This window comes from Pollicipes pollicipes, unplaced genomic scaffold (assembly GCF_011947565.3).
Source record: "Pollicipes pollicipes isolate AB1234 unplaced genomic scaffold, Ppol_2.1 Scaffold_6138;HRSCAF=7277_pilon_pilon_pilon, whole genome shotgun sequence".
Lineage (NCBI taxonomy): Eukaryota > Metazoa > Arthropoda > Thecostraca > Pollicipedomorpha > Pollicipedidae > Pollicipes > Pollicipes pollicipes.
The window spans coordinates 23,790,035-23,810,344 of NW_023596818.1; the positions used below are offsets into that span (position 1 = coordinate 23,790,035).

The following is a 20,310-nucleotide window of genomic DNA, read 5'->3' on the forward strand; positions in this document are numbered from 1 at the left end:
TCTGATTCCGTACGCGGTAGGCCCGGGTTCGAATCTCAACGACGACCGCTGTCAAGTGGGTTTGTTCATGGTCTATCGGCGTGGTATGATGATGCCGACTTGCTTCACTACTAAGGGGAACAACTTGGGCTTTGCATATCGGACGGAGGCGTAGTTTCTAATGCCTAGGGAAGGGAGTCTACACTCTGCGGAGATATTGAGGATCCCGTGAACGTCGACTCTAAATCTAAATGAGGCCAGCAGCTTGTATAAACATAGGCAGTCCTATTTCATCTGGGAATGTTCAACCGTATGTCAGAATCAATTCGTGAAAAGTTAGGTGCACACTTCCCTTCCGGGCCATTGCATAAAGGTCATTCTGTCCCAGCTCGGGGTGTCTACTAGCTGCCATTCTGACGACATGGAGACGGGTTCGCCTGGTGGGTTTGCCCGGAGGCCCTCACAGATATACATCCTGCATTGGTGCCCTCCCTGGCGCGGAAGGTCCTCTGGCGGCTTCTGATCGGGGTATTTGACCCGGGATGTTAATATGAACATTACTTTTGTCACCATTCAAATGTCAACGGATGAGGGTGTCCGTATCGATCATATTACTGTTCAGGGATCCTAACATCATCGGGATTAGAACCCGAGCTCACTACGTGAGAGCCAGATGCGGTAATCGCCCGGCCACTGCGCCCTCGGGCTCAAATTTCTACAATTTAGGAATACAGAAAATTGGCTTCGATTAGATGAAGATAGTGTGATGGCCATCTGATGTTTATAGACAATATTACTATTTTTTACTCACAGCTGTAGCTTTTTATGATTACAGCAAGTGAATTGGTCAATCTGGAGACTTTTTTTTTGGGGGGGGGCGGGGTGTATCACTGGATAGGCCCCGTGCGTAGTATTTCTCCATTTTGGAGGGAGGGTAAGCCCTGTACGTAACCGTCCTGCGTGTTGGAGGGTGTATAGGCCCGGTGCATAGCCACCCTCCAATTTGGAGGGTGTATACGCACTGGCCTTTGAAGAAGATATGCCCTAAGCCACGTCACAGTCATTGTCATAGTCATGGTTTTTCGCGACCTTTCATATTAATTTCATTGTCCTTAATCCACCATTGCGCATCAAATACCTTAAAAAAAACAATCCAACACCAGTAAAAGTAAAAAATTGACCTTAGCACATTTATGGGGCGACTTCAGTGTTTTAGTATCACTTTGCTTGGCTGTCGCATAGCCTCCGCAAACGCCGCATGACTTCGCTGCGTTCAAGCAGGGTTCCGGAGCGCGACCTATTGGGATTGCTGTGAAGTAAACTCGCCACCAATCCGGTCGGTTTGTCAAGTTGCGGTCGAGCCTGACAACAAGCCCAACTGTTAATAGCCTTGACGCAAGCTGCAGTAAGTAGCCTTAGAAACCTGAGAACTGTGGTCGGGAAATATGGGATGCAGTGTTTTGGTCTTGCGAATTTTGTTGTGCGGCAATGTTCCTGGCATGTACCCACAATAACCAACAATTATCGTGTAATCGTATATTTAGGTATGTTAGGCACCTGTAGTTATTGTAGTATAGATCAATATAAGTTTGAGTGCACTCCTATGGTTTCCTGTCGCATTCAGGGTTTATACTGTCAGAATAGGTCAATTTGCTAAACTGCAAACACAAGTATGATTGCACCATAATTGTGATAATTTTTTCTTTAATAGTATCATGATTTAGCTGCTTAAGCTTTGTTTGAAGTATGCCAAAGATTGAAGCATACACAGACCAGACCATTTCATCCAAATGCTGTTGATTATCTCCTATTGCAGCATCACAGCATGGATACTGTGAGGCTGCAATAGGACACTCTGCGGGAATCCAAAAAATAGAGCACACAATATGTAGGTGGCAGTTTGATTATTGTACACCAGAAGTGCTGTTAAAGATAGATATGTTGTTGTTTTGGGCTGACTTACCATCCTTGACCTGGAGCATACTTTCAGGGGGGGGGGGGGGAGATTATGCACAACTAGGTAGTTTTTTCCTATTATTTTCTAGCCATGGGTGGTATGGATCCAACAACTGTATAAGTTCTTATCTATTTATGAAATATTAGAGGCTGCTGGCACAGTCAGCTAGGGCATGAGCCCAAGTCAGGCTTCACAGGTTGGTAGGGGGTCATTGGTTCAGGTCTACATGGGCCAGACTCCTCTACCAGCTCCTAACCAGGATGGGAGATAGGAACAACTCTGCATTGACCAGTGGTTGTGATGGTGGAATACTGTATGATTTGTGTAGAAATAGATCCCATGTGGGTGGGATGTGCTAAAGTGAGATAGCCCCAAGTTTATGCCAGTTGCATGACCTGAGGTACCTGACAGGAAGTGCATGGCTGAAACTGTCTTACAATGGTGCTAAAAATTAAATATCTTCTATGTAGATAGTGTATGAGCTACCAGTGTGCTTCTAACACAAAAAACACAAAAAACAAGGTAGTATGTACACACAACTGCATCTAATTACATAACATGTCTACAGCTGTGCAATACATGCATATTAATAGCTAGTTGAGCAACAGGGTGCAGCTAAGTAAGCATGTCTGGGTCAAGAAGGAAGATAAAACAGCAGGGAAAACTGAGATGGACATCTCCAAGTTTGGCACCAGGCTTGTCCAAGAAGTGACCCTTAGTGGCCACCCTTATGTAGAATGTAAACAAGCCAGGAGTGGAAAGGAAGAGGAGGAGATGAGACAAATTTCAACATGTCTGCTGTGGTGGATGAACCAAAATATGTGAAGGGAAGATCAAAGAGGAGATCTGGAATTGCTGTGATGTCTTATAATGGGTACCATATCATTTGTCAGCTGTAAAGGAATTTTCTTTTTTTAAATTTATCCCGAATGGTTTGTATGGGTGATTTCGGATTCAGAGTACCTGCTAAGCATAGCTTGTTGCGTGTACCCCGAACCCACCACCCAAGCATGCCGTCCAGTTCAACAGGTAACTTTGCCTCCGCCCTTTCGCCTGACAGGAATGCGGAGGGTTTTACGTGCCCCACAATGCTGCGACACGGCCGCCTCGGGTCTGGGTTGAACCTCGTGGGCCAGTTGCCAGCTGGCCTTTCCATTTCAGTTGGGTCAAACAATGCGCCCACTCTGGGACTCGTACCCAGTGCCGCTGGATTACGAGTCCAGCATCTTTCCCCAAGACCACGGAGGCGGCTAAATGTCTGGAATGAAAAAAATGGAATGTCTCACATTTGAGGACATTGAAGGAAGCATCATATATCATGAAATGAGCTCACTGATAATCATAAGTATACTTTTAAGTGGAAAAGGCTGCTCTAGACAACACACATTCTTTGTTTAGTAAAACTGCTCTTCAATATGTCATTGTTTGATAACATCATCATACCTTACACAACATGGTTGAGAGCCAATTGATGGCCGTCTTATCTGGACGTTACGCTAGCTAACACCAGTTGTGAATAACTAAACAATTATATTTTTATCTTGAATGCTACCTTACTAATGAAATGGCAAGATGTCAATGACATGATGTCATAGACCTGGGTGACCTTGAAAGAAATAGTCCACACATTTTCATGACAATATAACTCAGAAGCTAGACCAGTTAAGGTTTTGAGGAGGGCAGGGCTATGAATTCCACACAATTATCTTCACGATGTGCATGTAGTTCAAAACTCAATACAAAGATGGACTTGTCCCATCAATAACAGATGACAAGAAATATAAAGTGATGCAATGGCAATTGATGCCTCCTTCATCACCAAAGATGTTCCACTTACAGTCCTCCCTTCCAGCGCTGCCAAGGGGTGGAAGCTGGCAGGATCACTTAAGCAACCAGGGGAGAGATCTTGTCGTCATCCATATGGGCCCCGTGTACGTTCCGCTTTTGGAACTCTGCACTGAGAGAGCTCTGCACGAGAGATTAGTTTTGGAGCGCAAAGTTTCTCTACCAAACACTCCTGTATTAGCTGTGCCAGGTCTGTCCCAAGGTTATGTACAACAGGATAATGTAACATGATGAGGTAGCGAAACTGGAATGGGTTAGAGTTATCATTATTGAGGCATGCCATGAGCCGCCCTCCCCCCCCCCAAAAAAAAACCGGATAACTGGGGGGTTGAGCAAGGCAAAAATGACGGTAAAAATGAATTCCTTGCCTTAAATCGTCTCCTCCATTCGCTGTGAATTGTTCACTTTAGAGTGTATTTCAAACATGTTTTGGCGGCTGGCATATTAATCCGATGTATGTGTAAACTATGCGGAAGTTTGCGGCTGGAAAAATGTTCCGAGAAATTGCCTGACATTTTTGGCCATAGATGGTGTCTTTAAACATTATCGAAGGGAGGGTAAAATTAATTTGTATCACACCTGTATGAGACCAAGGAAACAGAGATGAGAAGATAAAGATTGCTGGTGTTTGCACTAGTCTTTGATTTTCTGGTGTTGTGTTTGCGTGGTGTGACCAAAAACATTGGGGATATGTGAAAACCTTGTATTTGGCACACAGCTGCAACTTGATGCATGCAAGCGGCTGGAGTCGCTGGATCTCTTGGGCTTTATGATACCTAGTGTCCTTTCTCTGTGCATATGTAGGCTCGATTCAGATGAAGGTGAAGCAAGACAAAAGATATAGCTATAGGTGTCCAGGTTCTGTGAGCCTTGTTTATGCGTGATGATTTCAAGTGGGTTCTGTTTTGGATGACATCTTAAAACCTCTGAGAGGCAAATATGGGTTTAGAGTGTGTGGTTAGACAATATCCGGTAGGAGTGAAAACTTTGCATAAAATATGGGGAGATGGAGTGAAAAATTCCTCCTCATGGAGTGTTGCTCTGCACCCAAAGTCGGTAATTCTAGGACGCTGCATGGCATGTCACTTGTGTGCCCTGTTTCAGTGATCGGTAAGCTACAGGAGTTCCGCCGAAGCTGCGTGTCGCGTCCAGTGGCTGACGTCCTGACCCTGATCGAGGTGCCCCGGGAGCCGAAGCCGCCTGGTCATGGACGTCTCTGAGCTGCTCTCCTATAAGGTATGTGTGCGCGGATGAGCCTTCCATCGCTCCAGCCGCGGCAGCGCTATTGACGGTAACGCGACTTCATTGTGTTTCTTTTGTTTCGGCGTGCTATTTTATTTTGTTGTAAGGTGTATGCATTTTTAAAAAAAGAGCTGTTGATGGCGCAATTCCGAAAACAGTGGTATGTTTTATCCCGTATTGTCATCGAAATGTAATGACAGTCGAGCGGATTCCCGGAATGCACTGATTTACAATCTTCCATCCTCTGGTGACAATGACGTGAACCCATCAGGACATGTCGAGACTCTTCGCATTTTCGTTGAGTCTGAAGCGTCCAACAGACGAAGACCTGAGCACCATACAATTTCTCCAGCTTCCTGGTGGTCATTCCACAAATTAGGGTAAAATCTTCTGATAAACAATTGCTGACGAAGTCTCCTATATTTCTCCGTGTTCAGTACTGGTTCACTTTATGGGGTTATGCTGTCAAGTAATATCGAGAATAATGCAAAACGTAATGAAATTCGGTGTTGATATTACCGCGGGTTTCAAAGGAACCCAACATAGCCGCCGGATTAAAATACCTGTGGATGACCAAGGGGGTCAATGCAATGGCGGCTGAAGCAGCATGGCCATACTTCATAGGCTTCTTACGTCAGCCAGACATAAACCGCAGGGTGCATTCAGATGTAGCCGAACAACCGTATGGAGTGGGCATCAGCCCAGGTGGCTCGAGCTGCCGGTTTGGCTCCGCTCCGGCCGTGCGGAGCCAAGGGCGAGGCGGGGCGAGGTGGCGCGCTTTCAACTGCCGCGTCACACATACCTGGAACAGACTACCCTCGAGACGCAGTCTTGCCGAATGGCAAGCGCTCCACAGGGGGAACAGCGCAACGTTTTGACAAGTCCGAGTCGCACGCACGTTTTGGGGTTTGCATGTCTGCACATACTGACGCCATCATCGCGCCGATTCCGCCGGGCTCCGAGACACCGGTGGCGCCGTCTACTCGACGGCCGACGCGTGGTGACCGGCGGCGCGGGCGGGATGTCGCCCGCCGGTGCTCGGGGGCCCTGGCGCGGCCTCCGAGCGGACCGGTCGGCAGGGGCCGCCCGGCGGCCAGTCTGCGGCTCGAGGACCGGTGTTCAGGCGTTCTCGGCAGTGGCCAGCTCGTGTACCAAGGACGCTCCATGCTACTGACGCCTGCGATGCGTGGTGAAGGAACTTGGGCCTTCAAAGATTGCCAGTTGAAGGCTTTGTTGTTGCGGCACACTCATGCACACAAGTTGCGGCACACTCATGCTTCTCCTCGCCAGAAGTGTTTCAGTCTCGCTGTTTTCATTCTGTGAAGTTTTAACCCTGGCATGGGTGTTGAAGTACGATGTATTTATACTTTCATTACGGCAGCATTGTAGTCAATATCGTTATGGACGAAGACAAGGCTCAAAGGAAGCGAATTTCAGTTGTTTGAGAGTTTACAGGGTGAAAAAGTTGCTTTTCTGGACTCGTATGCTCTGCCTATTCCGGGAGAACCGGTAGTGAAAATGTCTGGTAAGTCCTGACGATTCTAAAGAGGAAGGAGCACGGTGCACTCCTACAGGAAAGGACAGGGCGGCACCCTCATTCCGCCAGCAGCGGCACCGCATTTCAGATGAACCAAATGCCAGCATTGTGTGGTCGTCTGGAAATAAGCTTTATGCAATGTTGTATATGTTGTTGCACCTATGCACCAAATATCGCACAAAGTGCGCTGGTTGGGAACGAATTCGGCGTGTTAGATAAGGTAAGTTGAGCAAAGGATGCTGACGAGCACTTAAAAATGGCGTGTGGGAAACAGGGACGGGGGCTAAGGAACGATGGATTAAGGCTGATGATGATGGTAATAACTGCCACGAACATCCCGGATGGTTACGCTAACTGCCATGCGAGTGCGTATTACCACCGTGTTTCTTTGAAGCTGATACTATTCATCTATCCCGCCAAGGTTCACATATGGTGCTTCTCGTACTTGTAAGGGGCCACGTTATACAGGAAATGGAGAGGCTCAAAGACATCCGAACTGAACAAGTTTCCAGAAGTAGCCGAATGGGAGACCGCATTACTAGGATTTACTGTCTGGTGAGATCTCCGGCAGCGCGACCCGGCGGAGGATGTCATCAGTTACGGTGAGGGTGACGCTCTCATTGTTCGTGGATGGTGGTTGGGACATGGGATTTGGACATGGATCCCTGATTGGGATATTCCGTTTGTTGACGGCCATTCTGTTCTTAAGTGTGCTCGAAACGCTGCCAACTTACGAATAGCCGAAGAGGAGCCCAGTTGAACAGTCTACCCGAATGCGAGATGTATAGGACACCATCCGCGTGAACATCTGCCTTAGAGCTTGTCAGAAGCATCCATAGAAGAAGTGTGTTTTTCGCTGGCGTTGAAGTGCTCTACGTCTGGACTGGACTGGCCCAGGCCAGACTTCCTATCTTGCACGTGCCACGCACCAACTGTCTGAAGGACTCAGCGAGAGCTGTAAAATATTTGCGATGTCCATCTCGGACTGCGTCGATGGGCCAACACCTATTGCCAAAAGTGTTGCGGTCGTCCCAGGCCAATCTCGAAAAACGAAAATGAAGAGAAACAACAATGTCAGATCTGAAACACGATGACACGCCTCGCTGTGTCTTTCATACGTTTCATGGTCGTGAACACAGATATACATCCCACTCTGATGTCCACGATTCGTCGTGTTTCATGGCTGATCGTGTTTTATCTAAGTTCATGGTAGATGCAAGATGAGTTAATTGTTTCGGATTCAAATGAGCTGTATTTCGAGTCCAGTGATATGCCATATTGGCATGTTATTTGATCAGTATTTATTTGTACACTCGATATATCAGCCTTCTGCGTAAAGGATGTTAGGCTTCAAGTCGCGTGCCTTAAATTTGGAGACTGCACTCGGCGACTGAAATCTTTCACCATCGCTGGCGAATCATCCGCGCCCCGCGGTAAAAAGTGGGGACGAATTCTGTATCGGACGCTCGTTAGCCTCATGGTCTCAACATCTGTAACTGTATCCATTGGAAACCCTTTAACTCCTGCGCGAATTCATTCTTTGCAGGTGGTCATTCGGCGTGCCTCTAGCGGACTAAACCCTGTGGTTTATGATGCGCTGGGTTTTTCTAGTCATCTTAAGTGGACTGTTAAATGCGGAGAACGCTGCCTCAGAATTCCAGCTCAAACGCATGCCATCGGCCGACCGTCGAATGGCCTTCCGACTGCTGGACGAGTGCAGAAACACAAGTGATGCTCTCTCAGCTTATGTCCCACAGTGCGAGGCCCGTGTACGCGAGATATGGCAATCCACACGTTGCCGCAGCCTGAACGTTCATATGGAGATAGCGGCGGTTCGCTTGGACCGCCTTGAAGCATACTTGGCGCTGCTTGTAGCTGAAAGCCTAGAGAGCAATTTTGTCGGGTGTGTTTCGTCAGAAAAAGTCGGTAATCAAGAAGAGTCAGAGCTGCAAGACGAGATATCGCGTTTGAAACACGATATTAGTCGCGTGGGCGAGCGAATTGAGGAAATGGATTCAACTAGCAAGGCGTTGGCTCGTGAGGTAGAAACCTTACGAAACGAGTCTTCAGTGCTTGACTGTGAGTATAGCCGTCTGCGTGTAGAAATTCGTAACCTCGAGCAGCGGTTCTCATTTCAAAACACCTCGCTTGAGTCGCTGACCGTGCTGAGAACGCAGCTGCTTAGCTCGGCGTCCACTGCCGACGCTGAGCAGCAGAAGGCTTACAACAGCTGCCGGGGTCATATTGAGCAGCTGGAGCAGGCCGCAGCTGCGTGCTCTGAGGAGGTGCAGCAGCTGCAGCAACAGCGGGCCGACACCAACTGGACGGCACCGGGCGAGCCACCGCCGACTCTAGAGGCCCAACTCGGTGCGTGCCGGACCGAGGCCGATTCTTGCCATAACCGAACGGTTGACTGTAGCCGGCAACTACGGCGCGAGGAGCGCGCCCAGCACGGCGGCCAGCTGGCGGTGCTGGGGTTGCGGGGCCGGCTGCAGACCTGCCGGAGCGGGCATCAGCTGACAGAGGCGCGGGGTGGCCACTGCCTGGCCGCCGCCGCCGAACTGGAGGGGCAGAGTGACCAGCTGATGAGCCGCGGCCGCGCCCGCGCGATGCCGCGGGCGCACCTGCGCTTCTGCACAGACGACGCAGATCAGTGCGCTGAGCGCGCGACCGGCTGCATGGGCCAGCTTTCGCGCTTGCGCGACCGGGGGACCGGCTGCCAGCGCCAGGCGAGCGGCTGGCAGCAGCGCTGGCGCCGCTGCAACAGCTCTACGGCGGGCGTGAAGAGCCGCCGGCTGCTGCCGCTGCAGGCGGACGCGCGCCGACTGGAGGTGCGCGTCAACGCCACGCTGGCCGAGGCCCACGCCTGTGTGCTGGACAGCGGGCGCCAGCGCGCCGACCTGGGCTTCGCCGAGGAGGATCTGACGCGCGGCGAGGCGGCTCTGCGTCGGGCCGAGCGCCAGCGGATGGAGTGCGCCGCCGCCGGCTGCACCGTCGAGCAGTTCAGCGGACGGCCGGTCGTCTTCCACCGCGGCAGACCGTGGCGCGGCCGTGGCGGACGCGGCGGCCGCGGCGGCGGACGTGGAGGCCGAGGGGGCCGAGGGCCCCCGCCGCGCTGGTCCGGCCGTCGCCACCGGTAGAGGGGAGGTGTGGCCGCCACCGCCGGGAGTGGCGTGACCAGGTCACCAGCCAGACCCAACGGCGCCGGTAAACTGGCGGATAGGCGCACCCGGTCGGACATTAGTCGCTGAGGAAAAAAGTCAAATCGGCTTGGTTGATGAGTAGGTGGGTCTTTCCGGTGACGTTCCGTTGTCATGTTTCCAAGCCGGTTGCTTGGGATGTTTAATAAACGAGGATCACCAATGGCGCTGTGTTGCACGTAAGCGCGGGATCAATTGTCCGAATTTGTGGCTTTCAAAAACTTAAACCTCAGTTTTTCCTATTCACCCGACAAATTATCTTATTCGACTAACAGGTGATCTTAAATGAAAGCTAAGGTTGTCCTTTACAAAAGCAAGAGCGATTTGAGCGTCTGGTTGGCATTATGAGTTCAATCAGCCTTCGGTCCATCCATCCAGCAACCGTAAGTGCTATCGTGGCTGGTGCTGACGTCATTAATGGCAGGCGGTGAGCGGCGTGCGGGGTGATGTACGTGTCCGGCTGAAGATGGCCGTCAGCCGCGCTGGCACCTCTGACCGGCCGTGTCAGCCGCGTGAGCCGATCTCTGAGCACCACCCGTCCACTGCAGCCCGACCAGAACACCAAGCGCCACCTGGAGGGCGAGGGCGACGACGAGGACGAGCCGCCACTGAAGCGGCCGGCGCCGCGGCCGGACGTCACTGCCGCCGCCGACGAGCCGACTGCCGACGACATCCTGCGCCTGGTGGAGCAGGAACCCCAGGTACAAACGGACAGGGGAGCCCCAGGTGTAGGAGCGCGGGAAGGGCCCCACGAACAGATGGACGGGAGGGGCTCAAGTGTAGGCGAACGGGAGGGGCCCAGGTGCAGACAGACGGGAGGGGCTCAGGTATACGGGAGGGGCCCAGGTACAGACGGACGGGAGGGGCCCAGGTACAGACAGATGGGAGGGGCTCAGGTATACGGAAGGGGCCCAGGTACAGACGGACGGGAGGGGCCCAGGTACAGACGGACGGGGGGGGGGGCCCAGGTGCAGGCGGACGGGAGAGGCTCAGGTTCAGACGTACGGGAGGGGCCCGGGTGCAGGCGGACGGGAGAGGCTCAGGTTCAGACGGGCGGGTGGGGCCCAGGTACGGTCCTAGGATAACCTGGCACGGTGGGAGCCTCAGGTATGGGCTGGAGAGGAAATGTCTGCTCGGCGGACAGGGAGAAGGTCATGACACAGACGAGCTGGGGATTCAGATGGAGACGGGAAGACATAGGTGAGGGCTTAGGGGTAGCGAGATATCCAGGGTCGGCAGGAAGGCCCATTTCAGTTGGTTACTGGCGAGGAGCTGGAGATACACCTGCAGACGAGGCAGCAGAAGCCCGACGTACGGAGATCCCCAGGTTCGGTTGGATCAGGTTGGGAAGAAGCCCCAGGAATGAAGAGATAAGGGTGGGAGCTCTCGGGGCAAAGGCTCCAGATCTTGATTGGCATGCGACTCGGCGAAACGTGTGCTTGAAATTTTATTCTACCTTTTCTACCGGTGGCATTAAAGCACAAAAGCGAGTTTTTCATGTTTCTGTCTGTCCATGCTCCGCTCATTGTTCCAAATGCGTTCCGAAGTATTTAAATCTTGTGTCACTTTCATCACATACCTATCTAAACTGCGCTGATTTGTTGAGACAGGGCTTCATTGACGCAGCGGATTAGAGCACAAACCCTAAATAATACGTCGCGTATTGTGCATGTAAAACCGCAAATTATTCAAATTCTTAAGTGCATTTGCGAGAAATATTAGGCATCTAGATCAAACCGTAGTAACAGCCTTATTCCTCGAATAATACTCAGGAGAATGGAGAGATGCTTTGGTATTTTGGCAACGTGTCTTTATCGGAACGTTAATCGGAACGTAAAGTTTTTGTGACCAAGAAAAGAAAAGTTTGGCACCGATAAAGGCACGTTGCCGAATTATCAACGGATCTATCTCTCCATTCTCCTGGTTTTTCTACGACGAACAAGGCTATTACTACTGGCTTGCTGGCAAATTACTGGCGAATGATTCTGCCCCTCCCAATCTGTGGTATCTTTGTAACTAACCGGTCTTGCATTCCTTTCCTTGCATTTTTAGCTATTTGGTCAACCTTGCATGACCACAAGTAGAGTTAGCCGTAGCAGCGTCGGCATCACAGCAGCATATTACACTAACCAGCCTCTTGTCAGTATACTCCCAGCGTCCAGCCCCTCACTGCCTCCCGGAGGAGCGGGAGCCCAAGTACGGACGGTAGAGCCCTAGTACGGAGCCCTAGTACGGCAGGAGCCGGCTAACAAATCAAACCGGTTCATTTGCCTATGCGTCCCCACAAACCACATCCTGTTCATTTGGCCGATGCACTGGTCGCGACTCACTTTGTGGGGTGCCGCCTACCACCACTCCCATATTAAGTATCGGACTTCGGACCCTGTCAGACTTCTATGCGTGCTTAGTTCTGATCTTTTACGAAAAACCTTTTCTTTGTGCTCTGCATTCAGGTGAAACCAGTGACCAACAGCCCCTCTTTCATTGCTGTGCTCGGACGGAGGCTCTGACTAAAAGCTCTTCTCGGGTGCTGCGGGTTTGGGTACCACCGTCAGGTGCTGCGGGTTTGGGCACCACTGACAGGCGAGCACCGCTCTCCGGTGCTGTGTCCAATAGGAGCCGCTGAACAGCCACCCTGCGCTCTGCACGCAGGCCGAGCCACTCGACGAGAACCTGCTGAAGCGACTGGTGCTCTCGCTGGAGAAGCGCACGCTGCGCAACCAGGAGATGCGCACCAAGCACGCTGACCAGCCGGAGCGCTTCCTCGACTCGGAGTTGGAGCTGCACGAGGCGATCCAGGCGCTGCACGCGGTGGCCACGGCCCCCGAGCTGTACACACGCCTGGTGCAGCTGGGGACGGTGGCGTCGCTGCTGGCCCTGCTCGGCCACGACAACACGGACATTGCCATCGCTGTCATCGACCTGCTGCAGGTCGGGCGCCCGGTCGGACCGGCTGCTGGCCACGGGACTCGGGCGGCGCTGGTCCTGTTGGGGTGGGCGAGTTGGGGCGCGCGCTGCTGCATGAGCGAGGTCGTGGGGGGGGGGGGGGGGTGGGAGAGCGGGCTGCTGGACCTAGTAGGTAACGCGCCTGAAAGCCCAGATTGCCGTTGTCACTGGTAGCCGGTGGGCTGCATGCGAGGCGATGCTGGGCGCGGAAGCTGTCACCGTCCTAGGCACGCGCCGAGTGGTGAGAGCTTTGGTCGGCATGTGGGTACTTGGAGCTGTCGCCATCTGCTCAGGTCTTGTCACGCTAAGAGTTGACTCTGTTTAGTACGCGTCGTAACGGGACTTTCGGTTGTCTTCTGGCATGCCGGGCACGGAGGCTGACGCTGGCTCCAGTTGCCAAACACCAAACAGCGAGGTCGTTTTCATTATCCAAACGGTTTGATGTGCCGAACCGCCGACAGCGCAGCCGCGTTAGCTCTGCCTCCGTGCCTCAAGCCGGGCAGGCAGCTCCGTCCCCCACGCCCCGGGCTCGTTACCCAGCGTGTAGGCGGGTGCGACGATCACAGGGTGGCGACTGAGCGCACGTCTGGCAACGCCGGCGCAGAGCGCAGCAGCCGATCACAGGTCGCGGCAACATCCGTCCCGACAGCTGCTTTAATCTCCTCACGCCGGCGCAGAGCGCAGCGGGAGATCCCAGGGCGCGGCAGCATCCGTCCCGACAGCTGCTGTGATCTCCTCACGCCGCGCAGCGCCGGTTGATGGCGCTTTCTGCGGACTGTTCTGTTGTGATTTCTCCAGTGTGCATCTTGCCGCACAGTGACGGGACTTATTGCACCCAGATCGGGGTAATCTCTCTGGGCCGTATGGTTGCGATCTCTGCTGCCCGTGGTAAGCCGTGGACATCCAGCAGCGCTGCGCAGCTGGTGCCGGATGTAGTGACGCGCCCGCTGCGGCGCCGGCAGGAGCTGACGGATGTGGAGACGGACACGGAGGCCGGCGAGCGGGGCGCTGAGCGGCTGGTGGCGGCGCTGCTCGAGCAGCAGGCCGTCGCCGTGCTCGTGCACACCATGGAGCGGCTGGACGAGGCCGTCACCGAGGAGGCGGCCGGCGTGCACAGCGCTCTCGCCATCGTCGAGAACGTGACCGAGCTGCGGCCGGCCCGCCTGCCTGCCGGCCGCCCAGCAGGGCCTCATGGCCTGGCTGCTCGGTCGGCTGCAGCTGAAGGCGCCGTTCGACGCCAACAAGCTGTACGCCAGTGAGATGCTCTCAGTGCTGGTGCAGGGCCACGAGGAGAACAGGTGGGTAGCCGGTGAGGCAGCGAGTGAGGCGTGGGTCGGTGTGAGCGGAACGGATCTGCGCTGAGGTGGGCAGCGCGAGGTGGACAGACTTGGGGCTGTGGGTGAAAGGACTCAGTGGTGGCCGGATAGCTCAGGGAGAGACGAAGTTACTGGCTGCGGGATAGATCAGTGCTAAAAAGTGATGGCGAAGTGGTTACTTTGAAACTTGAATTGGCTCATACGGTCATGCCATTTCTTATCCTCATTGATATGTCGACCCATTTTTTCACGTCCCAGTCGCTGCAGGAAATGATTGCGAAATAAACCCCGAAAGTGTAACCGGCGACAGAAAGCCCGCATGAGCTGTAGGCGTCGCTCGGCGCCGTGCGGCGGCCGGTGGCGGCGAGGTGGTGCTTCTACTGACGCCGGGGATGCTGCAGGACGTTGCTCGGCGAACTGGACGGTATCGACGTGCTGCTGCAGCAGCTGGCTTACTACAAACGCCACGACCCGGCCTCCTCTGAGGAGCAGGAGTGCATGGAAAACATGTTCGACTCGCTCTGCTCGGTCCTGCTGTTGGCCGAGAACAAGGACCGCTTCCTGAAGGGCGAAGGCCTCCAGCTGATGAACCTCATGCTCAGGTGAACACGCGCCGCCGGGCCACCGCGCCGCCGCCGAGCGCCGGCCGCCTTGGCCATCGCAGCATTAAAGCAAGGTGTCACTGGCTACAAATGCGAACACACACACACACACACACACACACACACACACACACACACACACACACGCACGCACGCACGCACGCACGCACGCACGCACGCACGCAACACTTTTGCGCATGCATGCACGGCTCGGGCCATTCTGTGATCAGGATGGACGTCGAAAGTGATAGGTGGCGCTTCAGTGCACGGCCAAACCTCGCACGAGGGAGTCGTGTGAGGTTACGGGCAAGGGAGTTGTACTGGGTGGAAGTTCGACAGCACAAGCGCCTCATTCCCATATCAGTGGGTGACCTAGGGACCAGCAGATCCGCGTGTGACGATCTCGTTTGAGATACCTGCTAGAGCTCACGGAGACATCAAACACGTGGTCGTCACACTTGTACGCAAGGTGCTACATCCTAGTGAGCCAGTGCTTCTGCCCCTTTAGAATGTAGCACCTAGTGTAGAAGTGTCAATGTGTGGTATTTGGCAAGGCTGTCTGCGGAGAGTCTGTCAAATTCCTCCAGCAGGTCCGAAACGTGATTGAACTTTTTACCCCCAGCGATTACTCTTACTGCAACATTGACGACTTTGGATCCTGAAGATATTTTTGAGTGTCTTTCCCATAACCGAACAGCAGTATCGGATCTGCAAGAGGACAGAGGACCTCACCAGCGTAGAGGCGACAGGGGGGGGGGGGGGGTGACAAGTATTTCCTTGGACGTGATAGACCAGGGAGAGTACCAAAGCAGCGGCTAGTGTCGAAAGGAACGTAGGAATTCCAGCTGAGAGACTGGTCAAATACCAGACCTAGACTTTTTATCTCCGAACAGGGCATAATTTTCGCTCACGAAAGTTTACAGTTAATTTTGGGGGCTGCGCAGATTTCGTGGGCCTTCAAACGACATTAGCTATGTGTTCTCACATTTACTTTGAGACTTTCCGCGCGAAACCAAACATCGAGAGAGGCTAGGACGTGTTTTATAGGCGCGGCGACATTTTGGAAGTGTCGTTTTTTGCCGCTCTCTAGAATTTGGGTGTCGTCCGCATGTTGAACAACACCGCACCCTCTGCGAAGAGGCTTAGATCATTCACGAAGATGCAGTAGAGAAGTGGACCTAGTGCCGATCTCTGGAAACTTCCATGCTGTTCGGCAGCTTAGTAGAGAGTTTTGCTCTTCCCGAAACTGTCATATATTCTCACACTCATAGTGTTTTCTTAGGTAAGCTGAAAACCAGGAAAACCAAGGGGCCCGGTAACTTTCCACGGCTACGGGAAGGCAGCGGAATGGGTCGAGGACGACTCTACCGTTTGGTTGGGCGTCTGCGATTCGACTCACGTTTAATATTAACATTTTTGTGCTTTCAAGGTATTTACTCGTCATATGTTCCCTACAGCGTTGTCATGCCGCGTCTGTCGCCGACTGAGTCCTAGTCCCGACTGACCGAGTACCTTCCTCCGCGTGCCATTCTGCAGGGAGAAGAAGCTGTCGCGGAACGGCGCGCTGAAGGTGCTCAACTACGCCACGTCAGGTCCGGCGGGCGCAGACAACTGCAACAAGCTGGTGGAGATCCTCGGTTTGCGCACGCTCTTCCCGCTCTTCATGCATACGCCGCGCAAGCACCGGCGGCGCGGCCTCAGCGTGGAGGAGCACGAGGGTGGGTATGGCGAGGCTGGCGGACGCCCATCCGATTCCGGGGGACGGTGGAGGAGCGCGAGGGTCAGCACCGGCGCTTCTGGCAGACACGTCCATCCCATGCCGGGGGACGGTGGAGGAGCGTGAGGGTCAGGACCAGCGGGGCTGACATGCACGCCCATCCGATTCCGGGGGAGGGTGGAGGAGCGCGAGGGTCAGGACCAGCGGGGCTGGCATGCACGCCCATCCGATTCCGGGGGAGGGTGGAGGAGCGCGGGGGTCAGGACCAGCGGGGCTGGCATGCACGCCCATCCGATTCCGGGGGACGATGGAGGAGCGCGGGGGTCAGGACCGGCGGGGGTGGCATGCACGCCCATCCGATTCCGGGGGACGATGGAGGAGCGCGAGGGTCAGCTCCGGCGGGGGTGGCATGCACGCCCATCCGATTCCGGGGGACGATGGAGGGGCGCGAGGGTCAGGACCGGCGGGGGTGACCTGATGCAGGGGATCGCGGAACAGCACAAGCGTGAGAGGACCTGGTCGACGTCCGTTTAGGGGGGGGGGGGGAGAGCTAGGGGCGATGTGGTGGGTGTCATCTGGTGGTGCGTGGGCGGCGGAGATGAACGGACAGAGCACCACATCACTGGTGAACGCTGGAAAGACAGCAATTGTCAGGTCAGGGCGGTGACAGTCACCATTCAAATTATGAACTGCCTTGCCATTCATTCATGAAAACCGTTTTCATCAACGTCTATAGTTACCACGTCCCTTCCCCGAAAAATGCGATGCAAGCACTGCGTAACAAAACTAAGCAGTCCGTTTCGTTCACATTTTTCATGGCGGGTGGCTTAAACTGTGGGCATAACCTGTGGCATGACAACATCGGCATCGACACCGTTGCTCGACGGCTTAGTTCACGATTGAGACGGTGGGGGGGGGGGGGGGGGGGGGGTAAGATTTCCTTCGCACCATCCACGGGCCACTCATGAGGCATTGCCCATACTCACCCGCCAGCCATTCTAAACTGTTGTACCCACCTCGCTTGAGTTCAGAGCACGTGTGTGGCCTGCTGCGGCGGCGCGCCTGGCCGGCGGCAGGCTGAGCTCCCGTGACTACGGTGTTCCCCAGAGCACGTGGTGTCGATCCCGTGTGGCCTGCTGCGGCGGCGCGCCTGGCCAGCGGCAGGCTGAGCTCCCGTGGCTACGGTGTTCCCCAGAGCACGTGGTGTCGATCCTGTGTGGCCTGCTGCGGCGGTGCGCCTGGCCAGCGGCAGGCTGAGCTCCCGTGACTACGGTGTTCCCCAGAGCACGTGGTGTCGATCCCGTGTGGCCTGCTGCGGCGGCGCGCCTGGCCGGCGGCAGGCTGAGCTCCCGTGACTACGGTGTTCCCCAGAGCACGTGGTGTCGATCCTGTGTGGCCTGCTGCGTCACTGTCGGGGCCAGGTGCGCCAGCGCATCATCACCAAGTTCACGGAGAACGACTGTGAGAAGGTGGACCGGCTCATGGAGCTGCACTTCAAGTATCTGGACAAGGTATGAAGAGCCCGCCCGCCAGGATCGGTCACTGTGGCCAGGACTGGTCACTGTGGCCAGGACTGGTCACCGGCGCCAGGACCGGTCACCGGCGCCAGGATCAATGGTGCCAGACCGGTCACCGGCGCCGGGACCAGTGGTGCCAGACCGGTCACCGGCGCCGTTGGTCGTTGGCAACACGCCACCGGTGGGCGCTGAGTTGCCGTCAGACGCGGCCTGTGCCGGTGCGTGGCCCTCGTAGTGTCGCGTTCAGCTGCGGTTCGCCTGAAAAAACTAACGGTTTTAAGCTGTCGCATCCCCTGCCGCTTGCCAGTCATTGGGGGTGTTTCACGACCCACCCAGCAGCTGAAGTCATGTGACGCCGGCCGCCTCACCTCTGCCAGGATGCACGGCCACCGTGGGGAACAAATCCTCCGTCCTTGTTTTCCCAGCGCGCAGCCTAGCCACTGTGTCGTCCATGTCATGTCATGCCAAATCCATGTGCCGTCGCTAATACGCCATGGTGAACGTAGTTTCCAGACGTATGTTGGTGCAAAGAAGCTCTCCGTCTTTAGTGTTTGGGTTGTTTGGCATGCCGCCAAGTGTACACTGGGCGTACATTTGTGTCATGGTATTGAAGCATTGGTATTGTTGATGGTATTGAAGCAGGCATCAGAGATGATGAAATAAGCTCACTTAAAACTATTGGTATAATTTGTACTTTGAAAAGACTGCTCTAGACAGCGCAGTTTTGTTTAGTATATATGGTCCTCGATGCGTCGTGGTTTGATTACATCACCGTACCTTGCACAACATTGATTGAGAGCCAATTGATGGCCGTTATATATGTAATCGCGCTCACGAACGGCAGATCTGAACATCTCGACAATTATATTTGTATTGGCTTTGATCGTCACATGGCTCATGAAATAGCAGGATTTGAATGGCGTTATTATGACGTCATGAATGCCAAGGTGGCTTTGACATACTCTCCCAGATATACCCTTCCCCATTATCGCGGCCGTGTAGCTCAGAAACTAGAGGGGCTTAGGGCTTTAGAAGGACATGGTTGTGAACGGCACCGAAAGGTCTTCAAGGTGGCTGTTTTAGCTCAAAACCCCGTATAAATATGGAGCGCTCCCCTAAATAACACTCATAGGGTGTTTTGCTGGCTTCTCCCGCCCTAACAGTATCCCCATTTTACGCGTGCGGAACATTGCCCGCTGCTGAAATTATTTGCCTGTCACTACCCATTTCATGTTGTTACTTGCAGTCGAAAGTGCCGGACTCGGCGGAATGGATGGAATGCATTTAGTTTTGTATGCACTGCAGTTCGATTTTTAACACACAAAGTCAGTGCCTTAGTGCACATTTTTCACTCAGATAAATACTCCACTCTCATATACCGTTTTGGCTGAAAGTTCAGTTCCCACGCCCTGGTGAACTTAGCATTCTTGGCACCAGCGCGACAGAAGATGTTCGGACACGACGCCCGCTCGGTTGGTCCAAAGCGGCGCCAGCGGTGCGCGCGAAGCGGCCGGCGCCGCTGCTGACGACCCGCCGCCCCTCCAGGTGTACAACACGGACGTGGGCCTGGAGCAGGAGCAGGAGCTGACCGACGAGGAGCTGTACGGACGGCGGCTGGAGGGCGGCCTCTTCACCCTCCAGCTGGTGGACTTCATCGTGCTGGAGGTGTGCGCGGCCGGTGCCGCCCAGGTCAAGCAGCGCGTCATGCAGATGCTGAACATCAGGAACGCCTCGGTGAAGACCATCAGGAACATCATGCGGGGTAAGGGGGAGGGGAGGGGGGCAGGCGCGGCGGGCAGGCGCGTCGCCAGCAGGGGACAGAGGGCTATGACCTTGACCGTCCTGGCAGCGGTAGCAGTGCTTTTAGTTCAGGTGTCAGCGGCGTGACCGCTCAGGTGACCGATCTTACCCTCTGGCATCCAATCTGCACCCCCAGATCATCGCCTCACCCCCCCCCCCCCCCCGCCCGTCCCTCACCGTAAGATCCTACTGATCCTCTTGGTGTCAGCCAGACGGGAGATGCTCGTCAGCTGTTACAGCGAATCCATCCCCAGAAGATCGCATCCTTTGCTTTGATGCAGCCCGCACGTACAGTGGCGCCAATGTGCATCGGTGTAATGCCGTGCTCCACAGCGTGGTGTGCTCAGCGGCAAACTGATCCTTGGTCAGCAGTGAATACGGCGCCGCGTCGACCCGCGGTAACAGCCTTGTCGCCGCTCTGTTTACAGAGTACGCCGGCAACCTCGGCGAAGGGGACGACTCGGAGGAGAGGCAGGCGGAGCAGCAGCGGATACTGCAGCTTGTCGACAAGTTCTAAAGCCCCTTCGCCCCCGTATAGCTCGCATCGCGTGATCACAATACATTATTATCATTTCGACAGGCGCTTTTGTCCTGGAGTTTCTTTGGAAAATAAGGGCGCGCATCAGCATTGTCCTGTAGGAGCTCTCGGACA

The 20,310-nt window shown here is 54.4% G+C and overlaps 1 protein-coding gene across 1 annotated transcript; it reads left to right on the plus strand.

Annotated features, from left to right (window-relative positions):
* Positions 1-1,294: 1,294 nt before the first annotated feature.
* LOC119106353 (beta-catenin-like protein 1) lies at positions 1,295-20,235 on the plus strand. Its single transcript, XM_037229979.1, is given in 11 exon segments — positions 1,295-1,384; positions 4,886-5,017; positions 10,309-10,461; positions 12,413-12,691; positions 13,669-13,866; positions 13,868-14,004; positions 14,424-14,624; positions 16,161-16,342; positions 17,713-17,852; positions 19,404-19,620; positions 20,087-20,235. Coding segments are annotated over 10 exon segments (1,626 nt in total). The 5' UTR covers positions 1,295-1,384; positions 4,886-4,987; the 3' UTR covers positions 20,176-20,235.
* The last annotated feature ends 75 nt before the right edge of the window (positions 20,236-20,310 follow it).